The 17,179-nt window shown below is 39.6% G+C and overlaps 1 protein-coding gene across 2 annotated transcripts in view; it reads right to left on the reverse strand.

Annotated features, from left to right (window-relative positions):
• Window positions 1-12,918: 12,918 nt before the first annotated feature.
• The window catches only part of slc17a5 (solute carrier family 17 member 5), a 55,676-nt gene continuing 51,415 nt past the window's right edge, over window positions 12,919-17,179 (reverse strand). For both annotated transcript variants that reach the window (XM_059982098.1, XM_059982099.1), the window contains 2 exons: window positions 15,419-15,509; window positions 12,919-14,567 (listed from right to left, as the gene is read on the reverse strand). In XM_059982098.1, the coding sequence (XP_059838081.1) occupies window positions 14,448-14,567; window positions 15,419-15,509 (211 nt within the window). In that variant the 3' untranslated portion in view covers window positions 12,919-14,447. The remainder of the gene's footprint in view (window positions 14,568-15,418; window positions 15,510-17,179) is intronic.

A 17,179-nucleotide genomic window follows, 5' to 3' on the forward strand; every position in this document is an offset into this window, starting at 1 on the left:
ACAGTAAAAACAACACACACAAAATGCTGGTGGAACACAGCAGGCTAGGCAGCATCGATAGGGAGAAGCGCTGTCAACGTTTCAGGCCGAGACCCTTCGTCAGGACTAACCGAAGATAAAGATAGTAGGAGATTTGAAAGTAGTTTCTTCTCCTATCATTTCGCATCCCCCCCCCCCACTACTTTCAAATCTCCTATCTTCCCTTTCAGTTAGTCCTGTCGAAGGGTCTCGGCCCGAAACGTCAACAGCACTTCTCCCTGTCGATGCTGCCTAGCCTGCTGTGTTCCACCAGCATTTTGTGTGTGTTGTTTGAATTTCCAGCATCTGCAGATTTCCTTGTGTTTGCAAAGTAAAAATGAGACGTTTTTCAGGACAATGGTGCTACATGAAACAACACAAAGAAACTACTCTAGACTACAGACCTACCCAGGACCGCATAAAGTGCACAAAACAGTGCAGGCATTACAGTAAATAATAAATAGGCACAGTATAGGGCAGTAAATTGGTGTAATGTTGAGAATGTCCAGAGGAGTTTAACGAGACTGATGCCGGGAATGAAAAGGCGAACGTACGAGGAGCGTTGGTGGGTCTGTACTCGCTGAAGTTGAGATGAATGAGGCTGGGATCTCATTGAAACATCGAATATTGAAAAATCTAGAATGGAAGTAGAGAGATTGCTTCCTATAGTAAAAGTTTAGGTCTAGAGGACAAGTCTCTGAATAGAAAGATGTCCTTTTAGAGCAGAGATGTTGAGAAATTTCTTTCACTGTAGTGGTAAATCTGTGGAATTCATTGCCAGACAGCTATGGAGGCCAGCTCAATGGGTATATTTAGAGTAGAGATGGGCTCTTGATGAGTACCAACGTCAACGGTTATGGGGAGACGACGGGAGAAAAGGGTTGAGGGAAATAATAAAACATTTTATTCAATAACAAACAAGAGAAAATCTGCAGATGCTGGAAATCCAAGCAACACACACACAAAAAATGCTGGAGAAACACAGCAGGCCAGGCAGCATCTATGGAAAAAAGTATAATTGACGTTTCGGCCTGAAACGTCGGCCGTACCTTTTTTCATAGATGCCCCTAGCCTGCTGAGTCCAGTATTTTGTTTTGCTTTATTCATAATAACATTATTTACAAGGATAAACAATGCAACTACTTTTTATGATTACGTTTATAGTCTATGCTTTCAGTACTGTCTTATTATATTCCTTAAATCCAATGATTATTGCCATTCATGTTGCCTCTCGCACTGCACACGAAACTTTGCCAGAGACAGTGGTAGAGGCCAAGTCATTGCGTATGTATATCAAAATAAACTTCATTCATAACTTTTTAAATTGCTATGTTCTTCATTATTAATGGAGTCAAAAGTTACGGTGAGAATGCAGGAGAGGGTTCAGACGGAAAAATAAACTAGCTATGATAGGATGGCAAAGCAGACTCGATCTCCCAAATGACCTGAATCTACCTCCCTCACGCCGCACCCCTGTCGGGCGCGCCCTGCAAAGATCTGCCCCTCCTCCACTCCCTCAGCGTGCGCGCGTCCGGCAAAGATCTGCCCCTCCTCCACTCCCTCAGCGTGCGCGCGCCCGGCAAAGATCTGCCCCTCCTCCACTCCCTCAGCGTGCGCGCGTCCGGCAAAGATCTGCCCCTCCTCCACTCCCTCAGTCGCGCGCGTCGGTAACGCTCCCCTTCCCCCAGCTTGCGCGCCGGTATTGGCCTCGGAATTCAAAATTTAAGCGCCGACTTTGCCCGCTTCACTGTCGGACAAGACCTTTTGAGACGAGTCCCCGCCGACCAGCGTGTACGAACATGGTGAGGCGGGCGGGGACGTCAGTACGGCCGCGCACGGCCATTGCAGACTTGTGCAGTCTCCATGGCGAGTGCAAGAAAATGTCGGCGGCTGTTGGTATATATGGCATGGTGCAAAATTAAACTGATTCTATTTGCCTGCCTGCTCAACCCTATCAGACGATATATCAGTGATGAAATCTTAACCCCCCCCCCACCCCAGGAGTAAAACTCGCATCTACCTTGAAGAGATCATGACCCAATGATCTCTTCACCTACCTGGTTTCACCTATCAGCTGCCAGTTCGAACTCGTCCCCTTCCTCCCACTTTCTATTTCCCTTACTTTCCAGCACTGCTATGTCACAGGAACAGAATCAAGCCATTCGGCCCATTGAACCTGCTCCACTGTTGCATCGTAGCAGATTTATTACCCTCTGAACCTCATTCTCCTGCCTTCTCCCCATAACCTTTGAAGCCCTGATTAATCAAGAATCTATCAACCTGTTTTAAATATACCAAATGACTTAGCCTCCACAGCCATCTCTATGGCAATGAAATCCACAGATTTACCACCCTCTGGCTAATGAAATTCCTTCTCATCTCTTCTATTCTGAAGCTGAACCCTCTGGTCCTAGACTCCCCCACAATAGGAAACATCCTCTCCATGTCCACTGTAATCCATATAAAATGAAACATGCATTTACAAATTGACATGGAAAGCTTTAACAAATAAATATTTGTTACATTGATACATTTGTGTATCCTAGGATAATTAAAGTGTGAGACTGAGTGTCATATATAGTATTGCTTTTAATAAAGGAGGGAGTGAAGGATTCTATACTTATTGCACTTTGCATTGGCTGAAATTCAGAAGATTGAGAATGATAGGAGGTTAAGACAGTATTCCAATGTTTCTAAAACACAGTTCAGTTGACTGACATTAGACACATTTAAATGTGTCTGCAATACCATTCAACCAAACTGTACTTTGCATTCAAGTATAAATTTATTGTAGATCAGTGGGAGATGATCCAAATAAAAATTGTTACTCCAGAATTTATATATATCCAGAAGAGCAGGCAATTGCGTGCCAAATTTTAAATACCGTGTATAGACAACCAAGCAGTCAAAGGACAATAAAAATGCTATACCAAGGATAAAAATTATCTTTAAAGGAAAACGTATAATCCAAGCAAATGAGATACAAAAAGGATCAAAAATGATAAAAATATCAATAGATTTCTGGATATCAAAGGGATCAAAAGATTAGTAGATAGTCCAGGAAAGTATTACCATGATAAAAGAGCTTGTGCTTTTCAGCAATTGCTAAAAGGCATGAAAACAAACCTGCAAGGAGTATCTAAATCACCACAATAACATCGGTTTTCTTCTAGGAGAATTGATATTGTTTACTGTGAAAGCAAATGGTAGACATATCAGTATTTATGATAGAGTAAGAGAACATTATTTGGGTAAGCCTACTTAATTAGGGAAACAAACTTATCAGCATTAACACAATCGAATAACAATGACCTGCTCAGAAGTGCTTATTTTATTTCATAACATTGACTGTTATATAGACATCAAGTCTATGTTAATTCTAAGAATTCATCAATTTAGACCCTCATTTAGTCTGGTAGCAAAGCTATTACAGTTTGGAGTTTGGAGTTCAATTCTGGTGTTCTTCGAATGAAGATTGTAAGTTCTTCCTGTGAGCATGCAGGTTTCCTTTGGGAAACCAAATTTCCTCCCACAGTTCAAAGATGTACTGGTTAGTAGGTCGATAGGTCATGGTCAATTGTTCTGTGATTAGGCTAGGGTTAAATAGGTGGGTTTCTGGATGGTGCAGCTCGTTGGGCTGGAAAGGCCTGTTATGTACTATACCTCTAAATAAATATTCTCTCTCACATACCTGTCAACTCCATTCACATTCCTTTATTGTCCATTTATATTAGGGATGATTTACAATTAGCCTATCAGAACCTCTTTGGGTAAAAACAGAACAACCAACAGAAATCACAGGGACAATGTACAAACCCAACATGATCAAGATCAGAATTCAGGACTGGAGTCAGATTAAATGATAGCCATACTACCTGCTGTACTGCTGTAAAAAAATGGAGAAAATAATGGTACTCGAGAGTAACAAGCTACCAGCATGAGATGGTTGTAACTGAGAGCACTGCATATGCGGCAACTATAAACTTGCAAAGGTTCTCTGATTGCAGGAGCTGGTCCTTTAGATACGGTGTTTTCACAGCAAAGTAACTGAGGAACATAATGTTTTTAGAGCAGTGGGGTATAAAGAAAGGATTTAATTTTCTAAAAGTGATATTTGATTGCCCCTTAGTACATGCAAAAAGTACGTAGAGAAAAATGGCATCTTAAATGGATTGCTATTTCTGATCATCCTGGCTAGATGTTAAATAATTGGTAAGTCTTGTACTGAGTCATATGCATTGTGGCAGTTTCTTTCCTCCCCCTCCCCCTGCCCTGCTAAGTGCTTGCTTTAAGAAATTTACAAATTGTAAGGACATATTGGCTGTCTGATAATGGTGGAAAACACATTTTACCGCAAAACATACTCTGCAGTTTTTAAATTGTGTCTAGGCTGAAAGGGCACAGAGATAAGCAGGTAGCACCTAGTATCATGGACAAGTAGTGGATGAGGATTTTAAGGGAATAAAAGGGACAAGGGCAATCTTGCTTTTGGCTGAAATCATGATGAGATGAGACAGAGATAGCCTGATTGATAAATATTCTTTGTATATTACTATGTACATTTTTGGAACTTTCAATGAGTAGATTTCTTATAACCCTAATAGTGTCTTTATAGCCATTAATGTGTGTAAGGATTTTGTATGTTTGCACAAACTTCTTGCTGCTAAATCAGAAAGAACAAGAAACTAATTTTGATACACAAGAGATTCTACAGATGTTGGAAATTCAAAGTAACACACAAAATGCTGGTAGAACTCAGCGGGTTAGGCAGCAGCTGATCTGCTAAGTTCCTCCAGCATTTTATAGACAATAGGTGCAGGAGTAGGCCATTTGGCCCCTTGAGCCAGCACCGCCATTCACTGTGATCATGGCTGATCATCCACAATCAGTACCCTGTTCCTGCCTTCTCCCCATATCCCTTGACTCCGCTATCTTTAAGAGCTCTATCTAACTCTTTCTTGAAAGCATCCAGAGAATTGGCCTCCACTGCCTTCTGACAAAGAACATTCCACAGTTCCACAACTCTCTGGGTAAAAAAGTTTTTCCTCAACTCCATTCTAAATGGCCTACCCTTTAATCTTAAGCTGTGGCCTCTGGTTCTGGACTCCCCCAACATTGGGAACAAGTTTCCTGCCTCTAGCGTGTCCAATCTCTGAATAATCTTATATGTTTCAATCAGATCCCCTCCCAGCCTTCTAAATTCCAGTGTATACAATCCCAGTTGCGCCAATATATGACAGGGAATTAACCTTGTGAACCTACGCTGCATTCCTTCAATAGCAAGAATGTCCTTCCTCAAATTTGGAGACCAAAACTGCAGACAGTACTCCAGGTATGGTCTCACCAGAGCCCTGTAGAAGGACCTTTTTGCTCCTATACTCAACTCCCCTTGTTATGAGGGCCAATATGCCATTAGCTTTCTTCACTGTCTGCTGTACCTGCATGCTTACTTTCAGTGACTGATGAACAAGAACACATAGATCTTGTTGTACTTCCCCTTTTCCTAACTTGACACCATCCAGATAGTAATCTGCCTTCCTGTTCTTGCCACCAAAGTGGATAACCTCACATTTATCCACATTAAACTGCATCTGCCCACTCACCCAACCTGTCCAAGTCACCCTGCATTCTCATAACATCCTCCTCACATTTCACACTGCCACCCAGCTTTGTGTCATCGGCAAATTTGCTAATGTTACTTTTAATCCCTTCATCTAAATCATTAATGTGTATAGTAAATAGCTGCGGTCCCAGCACCGAGCCTTGCGGTACCCCACTAGTAACTGCTTGCCATTCTGAAAGAGACCCGATAATCCCTACTCTTTATTTCCTGTCTGCCAACCAATTTTCTATTCAGGTCAGTACCCTAACCCCAATACCATGTTCTCTAATTTTGCCCACTAATCTCCTATGTGGGACCTTATCAAAGGCTTTCTGAAAGTCCAGGTACACTACATCCATTGGCTCTCCCTTGTCCATTTTCGTAGTTATATCCTCAAAAAATTCCAGAAGATTAGTCAAGCATGATTTCCCCTTCGTAAGTCCATGCTGACTTGGACCGATCTTGTTACTGCTATCCAAATGTGCTGCTACTTCATCTTTTATGATTGACTCCAGCATCTTCCCCACCACTGATGTCAGGCTAACTGGTCTATAATTCCCTGTTTTTTCTCTCCCTCCTTTCTTAAAAAGAGGAATAACATTAGCTACCCTCCAATCCACAGGAACTGATCCTGGATCTATAGAACATTGGAAAATAGTTGCCAATGCATCCACGATTTCTAGAGCCACCTCTTTAAGTACCCTGGGATGCAGACCATCAGGCCCTGGGGATTTATCAGCCTTCAGTCCCATCAGTCTACCCAACACCATTTTCTGCCTAATGTGAATTTCCTTCAATTCCACCATTACCATAGGTCCCCTGGCCATTATTACATCTGGGAGATTGTTTGTGTCTTCCCTAGTGAAGACAGATCCAAAGTACCTGTTCAACTCATCTGCCATTTCCTTGTTCCCCATAATAAAATCACCTGTTTCTGTCTTCAAGGGGCCCAACTTTGGTCTTAACTGATTTTTTCCTCGTATTGCCTTTTCAGTTATCTTTAAAAGTTTGCCAATCCTCTGGCTTCCCGCTCATCTTTGCTATGTTATACTCTTTTATTTTTATACTGTCCTTGACCCCCCCCCCCCCCCCCCATCAGCCATGGCTGCCCCTTACTCCCCTCAGAATCTTTCTTCCTCTTTGGAATGAACTGATCCTGCTCCTTCTGTATTATTCCCAGAAATACCTGCCATTGTTGTTCCACTGTCATCCCTGCTAGAGTATCTTCCCAATCAACTTTGGCCAGCTGCTCCCTCATGGCTCCATAGTCCCCTTTGTTCAATTGTAATACTGACACTTCCGATTTTCCCTTCTCCCTCTCAAATTGTAGATTAAAACTTATCATATTATGGTCACTACCTCCTAATGGCTCCTTTACCTCGAGTTCCCTTATCAATTCCAGTTCATTACACAACACTAAATCCAGAATTGCCTTCTCCCTGGTAAGCTCCAGAACAAGCTGCTCTAAGAATCCATCTCGGAGGCACTCCACAAACTCCCTTTCTTGGGGTCCAGTCTACCTGCATGTTGAAATCCCCCATAACAACCATAGCATTACCTTTGCGACATGCCAATTTTAACTCTTGATTCAACTTGCACCCTATATCCAGGCTACTGTTTGGGGGCCTGTAAATAACTCCCATTAGGGTTGTTTTGCCCTTACAATTTCTCAGTTCTTTCCATACTGACTCTACATCTCCTGATTCTAGGTCAAACCTCGCAAGGGACTGAATTTCATTCCTCTCCAACAGAGCCACCCCACCCCCTCTGCTCACCTGTCTGTCCTTTCGAGAGGACATGTATCCTTGAATATTCATTTCCCAACCCTGGTCCTCTTGCAGCCATGTTTCTGTTATTCCAACAACATCATACTTTCCAATTTCCAACTGAGCCTCAAGCTCATTCACTTTATTTCTTATACTTCGTGCATACATATATAATACTTACAGCTTGTGCAACTGCCAGTCTTCCACAAAAAAAAACCTTGCCCAGGCTTGCGCCCTGGAAACTTTCCAAGGCAGAAATCCATGGTCTATCGAGACTAACGGAAGCCTACACCACAATACTTTTAATCTATTACTCCCCTCACCTTTCACATCGATTCCTATTGCACTTGGCCATACTCTGATCCCTCCTGAGCTTTCTGCCCCATTAATTCTGTTGTCTTTCTTAACTTGTCTTACTCTCTCTTTTTTCCAGTTCGTGTATATGAACTAATTTAAAAATCCTTTCCTTACATGGATTATCAGATAACTATTGGTTACAGAGTACTATGTTACACAATCTAGTAAAATAAGATAAAAAATAAGAGAAAATCAATTGAATAAAACAAGTTAATATATCCTTTTAATAACTAAAGAGTCTTCTTTGAATATTTAAGCATGCATTTTATTACACCAAATATATTTTATCTTTTTTTAATGTATATCCACTAAAGAAAGTAAAAAAAAATTTGGACTTTTCCCCCCAAGGAATTCTGTCTTCCCCCATTCTCCCTTTGTGCACTTGAGGTTATCCAGGATTCTGGCTTAATTCTTTCTGAATTTAAATCAAGCTCTATTCATGGCTGTTTTATCAGCTACTGGAGCCTGAATCTCCACTATTCTCTCTCTAATCTCCAAGACTTTTATTTCTCTTCCATAGTATTCCTTATCAACTGCTTCTCCAACCAAGCCTTTTGTCAACAATTGTTCAATATATATGATGTAGTTTCAACATCTATGCACCTGTAGACACTTTCTGGTTGTGTGGGTACATTATAAGAGCTACAACATGAAAATTGTTTAAAAGATTTTTTGAAGGAACCAATAACGGAGAAAATTAATGCACAGGAGTTAAAATTAACAATAAGGATTTTCATACTGCTAATTCCTAAATGAAATACCAAGCCTCTGTTCTTTATTAGCACAATTTCTGACAAATTAAAACCTTCAAACGTGGGGTGTAAGAGAAATAAAAATAAAGAAAAAACAGATTTGCACCTATCAATAGTTTTCAGTATTTCCCTCCAAAACATCATTTAAATAATATCCTATTATTACAAAGCATATTATATGTGAAGCCTCAAAGGTATTCTGCTCTGGCTGACTTCATGACTTTGGATATGTAGTAACTGGATCCTTGGTTAAAAAAATGGAGCAAGTTAATTTGAAAAGACAATCACTTTTCTTTTTTCATCCCATCCTCCTTTGATAACATGTTACAGGACTATAATGAAGCTGACAGCTTGCTTAAAGTGCAGTGCTAATAATATTTACCTGAACAAGTTGGTGGACTACACCACATTGAATTCATGTCATGCCCTTCAGCTACTGCATTGCTGAAGCAAAGGTTTTAACTATTTGTTCCTCGTCCTTGCAAAAAGTACACCAAGGCCAATAATTCTGTTGCCCTATGGGAAAGAAAATTTAGCATAGATCTCAGATTGCATCTGGAGATTCCAGGCTCTGGTTAGTAACAAAACTAAACATTAAACTTGCCAGCTAACCCGACAGACATTAAAATGACTAAATCCGATCTGTTCTGGATAAATTGTTTAAACACATACTTTCACTGTTAGCAAAGTTACAAAAGCAATTACAATAAAAATTAGATGACAGTCAAATGTATGCCTGGGCAGATTAAAGACAAAAAGTGGATGAAATACTTCCTAGGATCATGTACAGAGAGAAAAAATACTTTTTTCTTAATTATACGGTCAAAGATGTTTCTGGTCTAGAAGAAGGTGCCCTTATCTCCTGGTGCAGTCATTGGAGTGCCGTCATGACAAGCTTTTTGCACCAATCTTTTGGTGATTGCTCATCATGTGGTGTTTCTTTAGCATCTTCTTTTTTACAAGTTGCTAAGTCGACACTCAACCCAGCATGGATGGAAAGCATGCAAGGGAACCCGGTGGATTTGAACTCGGGACCTGTCATCCCCAACTCCAGTGCTGATGCCACTATGCCACAAGACGGCACAGTTCTGGTCTAATCAAGCTAAAATTGTTACTGTTGAATAATACTACTCAAATCCAATTATAATGGTGGAACTATGATAGAAAATCAAGCCTTAATTCATTACATTTTCTTCTCTGAACCAAACAAGTCAGTCTCTTCCTCCCAATAACTCAGTAGCCTTCTCAGTGAGTTGACCTACACAGATTAAATTTGATTCCTAATATATGCTGCGTTAACTAATCACGGGGCAGGTAGGTGTTATGGACTAGAAAGAAAAATTGCAAGGCTACCAACTGAGTTAGATAGCTCTATTATGCTCCCTTCTGTGCTCGCTGTTGGAAATCATCAGAACTAAACTCAAACATTACACTTGGTGGGAACTTCATTAGGTACCTATTGTACCTAAGAAAGTGGCCACTGAGTGTATGTTCATAATCTTCTTTTGCTGTAGCCCACCCACTACAAAATTCAACATGTTGTGCATTCAGAGATAATCTTCTGCACACCACTGTCGGAACATGATTATTTGAGTTATTCGCTTTCCTGTCAGCTTTAACCAGTTTGGCCATTCTCCTCTGACATCTCTCATTAAGGAGGAGGTGTTTTCTCCTGCAGAATTGCCGCTCAACAGTTTTTTTTTGTTTTTCACACCATTCTCTGAAAACTTTTGTGTTGGGTTTTTGAGATACTCAAACCACCCTGTCCAGCACCAACAATGATTCCACAGTCAAAGTCACTCAGATCATATTTCTTCCCCATTCTGACGTTTGGTCCAAATAACAACTGAACCACTTGACCACAATGCATGCTTTTATGCATTGAGTTGCTGTTACATGAATGGCTGATTATATGTTTGTATTAATGAGCATGTGTTCAGGTGTACCTAATAAATTGGCCTTTGAGTGTAGTTTGTGCCTTTAGTTGGGAAAGGAAGAAAATAATAGAGAGCAATAACAAACCAATGGCTATTTCATCCAAAACAAAATCTATTACATAAGTTAAAGATAGCATCATCTTCATCTTCTTAAGAAGTCTCTTGGGATCAAGGATGATGTTTTATTTTCATTCCAGTTTTATTTTATTTTATTTGTGGTTCTGAGATGACTGATAAGGCCAATTAAGAACTACAGAGTTCTGTACAAACAGAGTAGGCTGGAAATACCTGATAGGGCAGTTGGGTAGTTTGCGAGGTGATACACTCCTTCTGCCATCTAAATAAAGCTTCCAAGTACACCTGATGCATGGATTCAAGGTTCCCAGTCCCATCCTGAATGTTCCACCATTTTGAGCAGTATGTGCCAGCAAATCAGTGAAGATGTTACTTATTTTCAAGACAACTTTCACGAGATCATTGAATCATCTTTTTGGTATACCTGGTAATCCCTTTCAATGACACAATGGGGAAAATAGTGTCCGTTTTAGGAGTTTATAATTGGGCATTTATAACCATTCTATGGTCCAATAAGTTTGAAGATTTAATACATTTAATAATTACATCCAGAAAATTCTGAATTCCATATACTAATGTTTCAAGTACTTCGCTTTAAGCAAGAAGTGTTTTTTTATGAGCAAATTCAATGTTACAAATCTGTAAATTCTTTAAATCTTGATGTACTCTCTGGTAAAAAGCAACTTGAATTTTAGATGTAAACAATACCAAAAATCTTCTTAGTTTCATCATTTTTTTTTAGCTTATGTTGTGTACAATACTTTCCATGCAGCCTTCTCTACATCAGTGAGATCTATTGTAAATTGGGGGACTGCTTCGTCAAGCACCTCTGCACCATCCGCCAAAAGCGAGTCTTCCCAGTGGTCAAACATTTTAATTCCAATTTCCATTCCTGTTCCAATGTTTTTTTTTTATTAAACAAAATATACTTTATTCAAAAATAAAATTCTATACAATAAACCATTCAATGATCTTCAATACTTTACAACTGTTTCCATTGCAGTCTTTACATTTTCACATTTTTCACCAACCACGTGGCACTCTGTTATTCTATATTTACATACACTTGTTTAGGGGTATACACCCCGCCCCCCCCCACCCCTCAACTCCTGCGGGAGAAGAATCCTAGACTGTGGTCCTTCCCCAACGGGCCTTTGATCCATGGCCTCCTCTTTTGCCAAGTTGAGGCCACACTCGGTGGAGGAGCAACACCTTATATCCCGTCTGGGTACCCACCAAGCTGATGGCATGAACACCCATTTCTCTTTCCGGTGAACCAAAATTCCTCCCCCACCACCCCTCTATTCCCCACTCTGACCTTTTACTTCTTCTCACCTTCCTATTACTTCCCGAGTCTCCTTGCCCTTCCCTTACTCTGATTGTTCACTCACACCTCCTATTGGATTCTTTCTCCTCCAGCCCTTGATCTTTCCCACTCAACTGGCTTTAACTATCACCTTTCTGCTAGCCCCCCCCCCCCCCCCCACCACACCTTTTAATTCAGGCATCTCATCCCTTCACTCTCAGCCCAAAACATCGCATATTTTCCAAAGATGCTGCCTGATCTGCTGAATTCCTCCAGCATTTTCTCGTTGTTACTCTATCATAGATATTCACTCTATTCATAGGCATAATCTATGAAGGGAAATAAGCAGTCCTGATGAACAGTCTCCAGCCCAAAACGTTGACTGCTTATGATACTGCCTGAGCTGCTGAGTTCCTCCACATCAACATTTGTGTGTGTGTTTCGCTCAAGATTTCCAGCATCTGCAGAACGTCTTGTCTCAGTTCAACAACCATGTCACATTTAACTGCCAATAAAAACAAGTCTAAAGAGGTGAAATGAAAAAAATAAAACAAAAAGGATGTACAATCTAGAATCACCCTACTTTTTGTCTTAATGTTGCTGCTGACCCTTCTGGGGAGGGTCAAACTTAGAGTTGAAAGAGTTAAACTATTCAGAAATGTGTAGTTCTTATGAACGATAAATACAATAAACATGCAAACCAGAGGCAGAAAAGGCAAAATATTAATTTTTAAATTGCTGATTGAGAAACTGGCAATAGACTTTTAGATACTGGTTAATTAGGCAAATTTAATTGAACTTACAATTAAAAAAACTCTCTGGGGAGAGTTTTAATGCAATTTGAAAGATAAAATTAATTGTTAAAATGAACTTGCAATTTGCGATTAATAAAGGAAACAGTTAAGATGAAGTGGAGTAGAGTCTTTGCTATAGCAAAGTATTTTCCTCTTCTCTGAAAGATCCATTTAAACTGTTGATTTCTAGTACCTTCATTAAGAATGTCTGTTTTCTTCTGGACACTTGATAATGTGTTACTTTAGCAACAACATTTTATTTCTGGTGTACAATTATGCCATAATTTAATGACTAAATTGAAAATTTAACACAAACAATTGATTTAATACAATTTAATTTTATTGCATTTTACAGACCTTTTAGAATTTGTGGATACAAATGTTTTCAACATTTAAAATTTGCATAACAAAAAATTGTGAAAGTGCTTTGGTCATTTTTCTTTTTGAATAGTTTCTGAATCCCTGGATTAGGCAGGAAAAGGACAAATAGATTAACCGGTAACCATTATTAGTAGTAACAAAGGAAACTCAGCGTTGTGAAAGACAAAGAGTACAAGTCATATGGTAAATTAACAATGCAACCTATCACTCATCATAAATCAACTGCTGGCCTTGATCCTGTGATGCTGATTGGACATATTATACTTAGGCAACAAAAGCGGTTGGACGGACTGATAAAGTTCAGTGACTTTTAGAACAGTAGGGAGTATTCTGTCTAAGATGTAGCTCAGAGTTTCCCACTGAGGAACACTATCTGTCACCATGTAATTCTGTCCAGGCTGTACCTCCTCACCTTTGGACGATGCAAACTTACTCACACAAAGCATACCTTCATGTGATCCATGCTGATAACCTGTTTTCTCTGCCAGAGATCAACACAGCTTCAGCAACTGTTGGCTCTGCTTCTTGATAGGACTAACTGATGATTAATGATATTGAATTAAAAGTCTGCTATTGGTTGCCTTCAGCCATTGTTCCTTCTCATTGGCAGAGGGCAGTCTGGTGTTTACTAGAGTTAGAGATGTACTGGATGGTAAAGTAAAAATTGGAACCACTAAAAGCCTCATGGCCAATGCATTTAGGATGTCCATCAATGGACATGTTTAATGGAGGGATCATGAGTCCTGTTAGACACGTCCCTAAACCACACTAGGAGATCGTCAACCACAACGTAATTGTCTCCTGGAAATGAGGGGTTAAGAATTCCGGGGGGGGGGGGGGGCTGCTCTGTCTTTGTGGAAGGAGAGTGGTTTCCTTTCAGTTGATTTCAATAGATTTTCAAGTTAGTTCATGATCTCCTGGCTAGCTGTATTTTCTGAAGTCCAGATTTACAAAAATTGCAAGCATCTGCTGTCCTTTCAGTATTTGAAAAGTTGCTCAAGTTTAAATTCACTTTAGTCCAATGCTCCTCATCTTTTGGCACCTTATGCAGAGGAAGTTGAAACTGGTTCTGTTGTCTATTTGAGGGACCTCATTGACCAGGTCTAGGTGCAATCAAAACAAAAGGTATGAACAGGTCCAGGCAGCAGTCTGTCAGAGGTGCTTCTTTCCAGATTAACTACCTCTCCTTTGCTGCTCTGTTCAAGCTCAAGTTACTAGAGAAAAGAGACTGAATGCACTGGATCTGATATTAAGATTCAGGTCTTTCATGACTAAAGGGCACAGCAGGGGCTGGAATGTATCTGACATGCTCTATTTAGTATTTGCATTGTTTCAGTTTGTTAAGAAATAAAGTTTGTAGGAAAATAATTTAGGATACATGATCAAAATTAAACATACATTTAGGTCACATGAGAAACATTGAACAGTTGTCTAGGATTGCAAGGTTGCAAAGAAATATTCAGTGATCAATTGCCCAGGATTGGACTGTACCTTTCCCAAAAATGGTGAAAAACAGTGCACCAAATACATCAATACTGGCAGCAATATAAAACACACTTCTCCATTCTGCAAGTGTATGCTGTGGAAATGAAAAAGGAAAACAATAAAACTAAATCCTTTTTTAAGAAACAGACTTAATTTGAAATGTATAGATAATTTTTTTCCTGCTGTTAGTGTTAAATGTTTTCCCAGTATTGAATACATTTCAAGTTAATTTCCAAGTAGTTGGGTTTATGACTTCATTATAATAAGTGGTTTTGAACAGTCCTGCAAACTATCATAAAGTAGTTGTGTACATTCCAGTACACTTAGTTTATAGTTTTATTTCTCAAGGAACAAACATGATTCCCTAGCTCATTGTTGTAATTTCAAATTGATATTATTCAAAAATATTCTAATTATTCTTCAATATTACACCAAATCCATAATTTCATTACCTAGAAGGATAGAGGCAGCAGTTGCACAGGGATGCAACTCCTCCCAAGTTCTCCAAGTCGTAAACTTTCATGATTTGGAATTTCATAAGGTCAAAACCTTGGAACTCTCTACCCAACCACCAGGAGTACTCTCACGATGGGCAATGCAGTGATTTCAGATTATGGCTCAGCAGTACCACCTAAAGGATTAATTATTGATGGACAATATATTCTGGCTCTGTCAGTTATGCCGTAACAGGCAAAAGCTGTATCAATAACTGTCAAAAGCCTAAAGGTTTGTCTATTCTGTATGTGACTTGTAATGAACTAAATTCCTATTTCTAATCATTTCTGAGCCACATAGAATAGGACAAAAAATTGCTTATCTAGAATCCCACATAAATATCAGCTTTATAATAACAAAAACTAAAATAACAAGATTTATGGCAAAACAATCTTAATACATATGATTATATGTTATTGTTCACTTGATCAAAATATTTAGAATGCTTACATTGTATGTCAAGTCTTTGGCAATAACTGGTCCTACCATTCCAGGAATTGTGGCAAATGTGTTGGTGATCCCAAGTAAGATTCCTGCATATCTAACAACCACAAAATACATAATTTAAGTTCAGTGATATATGTATAAAAATGCAGATTCTTCTCCCACTTTCCGAAACAATGATACAAGATGCACTGCAGCAACTCACCAACTGTCCTTCAAAAGCAGCTTCCATATCTATAATCAGGAGGACAAGGGCAGCAAAAGCAAAGGAACACCAACATCTGAAAGTTAGCTTCCAAGACTTACACCATCTTGACATAGAAATATAACACTATTCCTTCACTGTCACTGGGCCAATATTGTGGAACTCTCTCCCTAAAAGCGTCATGGATATCCCCACATCTCAAGAACTACACCAGTACAAGAAGGCAGGTCAGCACCACCTTCTGATGGGCAATTACTCAGCCTGCAAAGCCCACATCTCTTGAGTGAATATATTAAAAACTGATGATGCAATTAGTGAATGGAAGATGCAGGTTCCAGAATCTGTGTTTTTCTGCAGGTCTGCCAATTAATAACGGATGAATGGCACTGAAATATCCTTGTGCTTCAGAATGAGGAAACAAACTCATGCAGATCTCACCTTCAGTCCCTTTCCAATTGAAACCACACTGCACTGTGAGCAAACCAATTGCATTCTGCAGAAAACTGAACCATACATGTTTAAAATGTAGGAGTTGTCCATGATTTTCATGCTAGTGGCACAATAGCTTAATGGCTAGTGTAAATGTTTTACAGCGCTAACTATAAGATCGAGACTCAATTTCCAAAACAGTGTTTGTTTGTTCTCCTCATCACTACGTGGACCTCCAGGTGCTCCAGTTTCCTCCCACGTTCCAAAGACGTACAGATTAGGGTTATTAAGTTGTTGTTACTTTGTTCCAGAAGCATGGCGATACCTCCAGCTGCCCCCAGCGCATCTCGGGCTGTGTTGGTCATTGACACAAATGGCACATTTCACTGTATGTTTCAACGCAAATGTGACAAATAAAGCTAAGCTTTTCTATTTAGCTGTTCAATGCAGCAATCCAAAATAAATCCAACTGCTCTACACATCATCTGCTTCAAATAATGAACCAATTTCTTTTTGTGAACTTTATTATGTTGCTAACCCATCAATCTAGACTCCTTAACTAGTATTATCAAGTTGTTCATGTTTTAAAATGTTAAGTATTTCAATGGAATGCTGTTTCCCAGTTCTAATAGTTTAAAGTGCCAGTGGAGATTTAATTACAAGGCAGTAGCTTTCGTGTCCATTTGCACACAAATCACTATACTTATTGATCATCAATGACTCAGCGGTGGAGAGTCAGTAACTTTAAATTCCTCAGCATTATCACTTCAGAGGATTTGTACTGGGTTCATCACACAAAATGCCATTATGAAGAAGGCAAGACACAGCCTCTAACTTCTTAAAAGTGTGTGAAGATTCAGCATGTCATCTAATACTTTGAAACCTCTGTAGATACACGATGGAGGGTATATTGAGTGGTTGATCCACAGTTATATGGAAACACCAGTAGCTTTGAATGAAAATCCTCCAAAAAGCAGAGGATACAGCTAGACATTCAGAGGTAAAGCCCTCTCCACTATGGAGCACATCCTCAAAGATAGTCGTCGCAGGAAAATAGTATCCACCATCAAGGTCCCCCACCATCCAGGCCAGCTTTCTTCTCGTTGCTGCCATCAGGAAGGAGGTACAACAGG

Source organism: Hypanus sabinus, chromosome 10 (assembly GCF_030144855.1).
Source record: "Hypanus sabinus isolate sHypSab1 chromosome 10, sHypSab1.hap1, whole genome shotgun sequence".
Taxonomy (NCBI): Eukaryota; Metazoa; Chordata; class Chondrichthyes; order Myliobatiformes; family Dasyatidae; genus Hypanus; species Hypanus sabinus.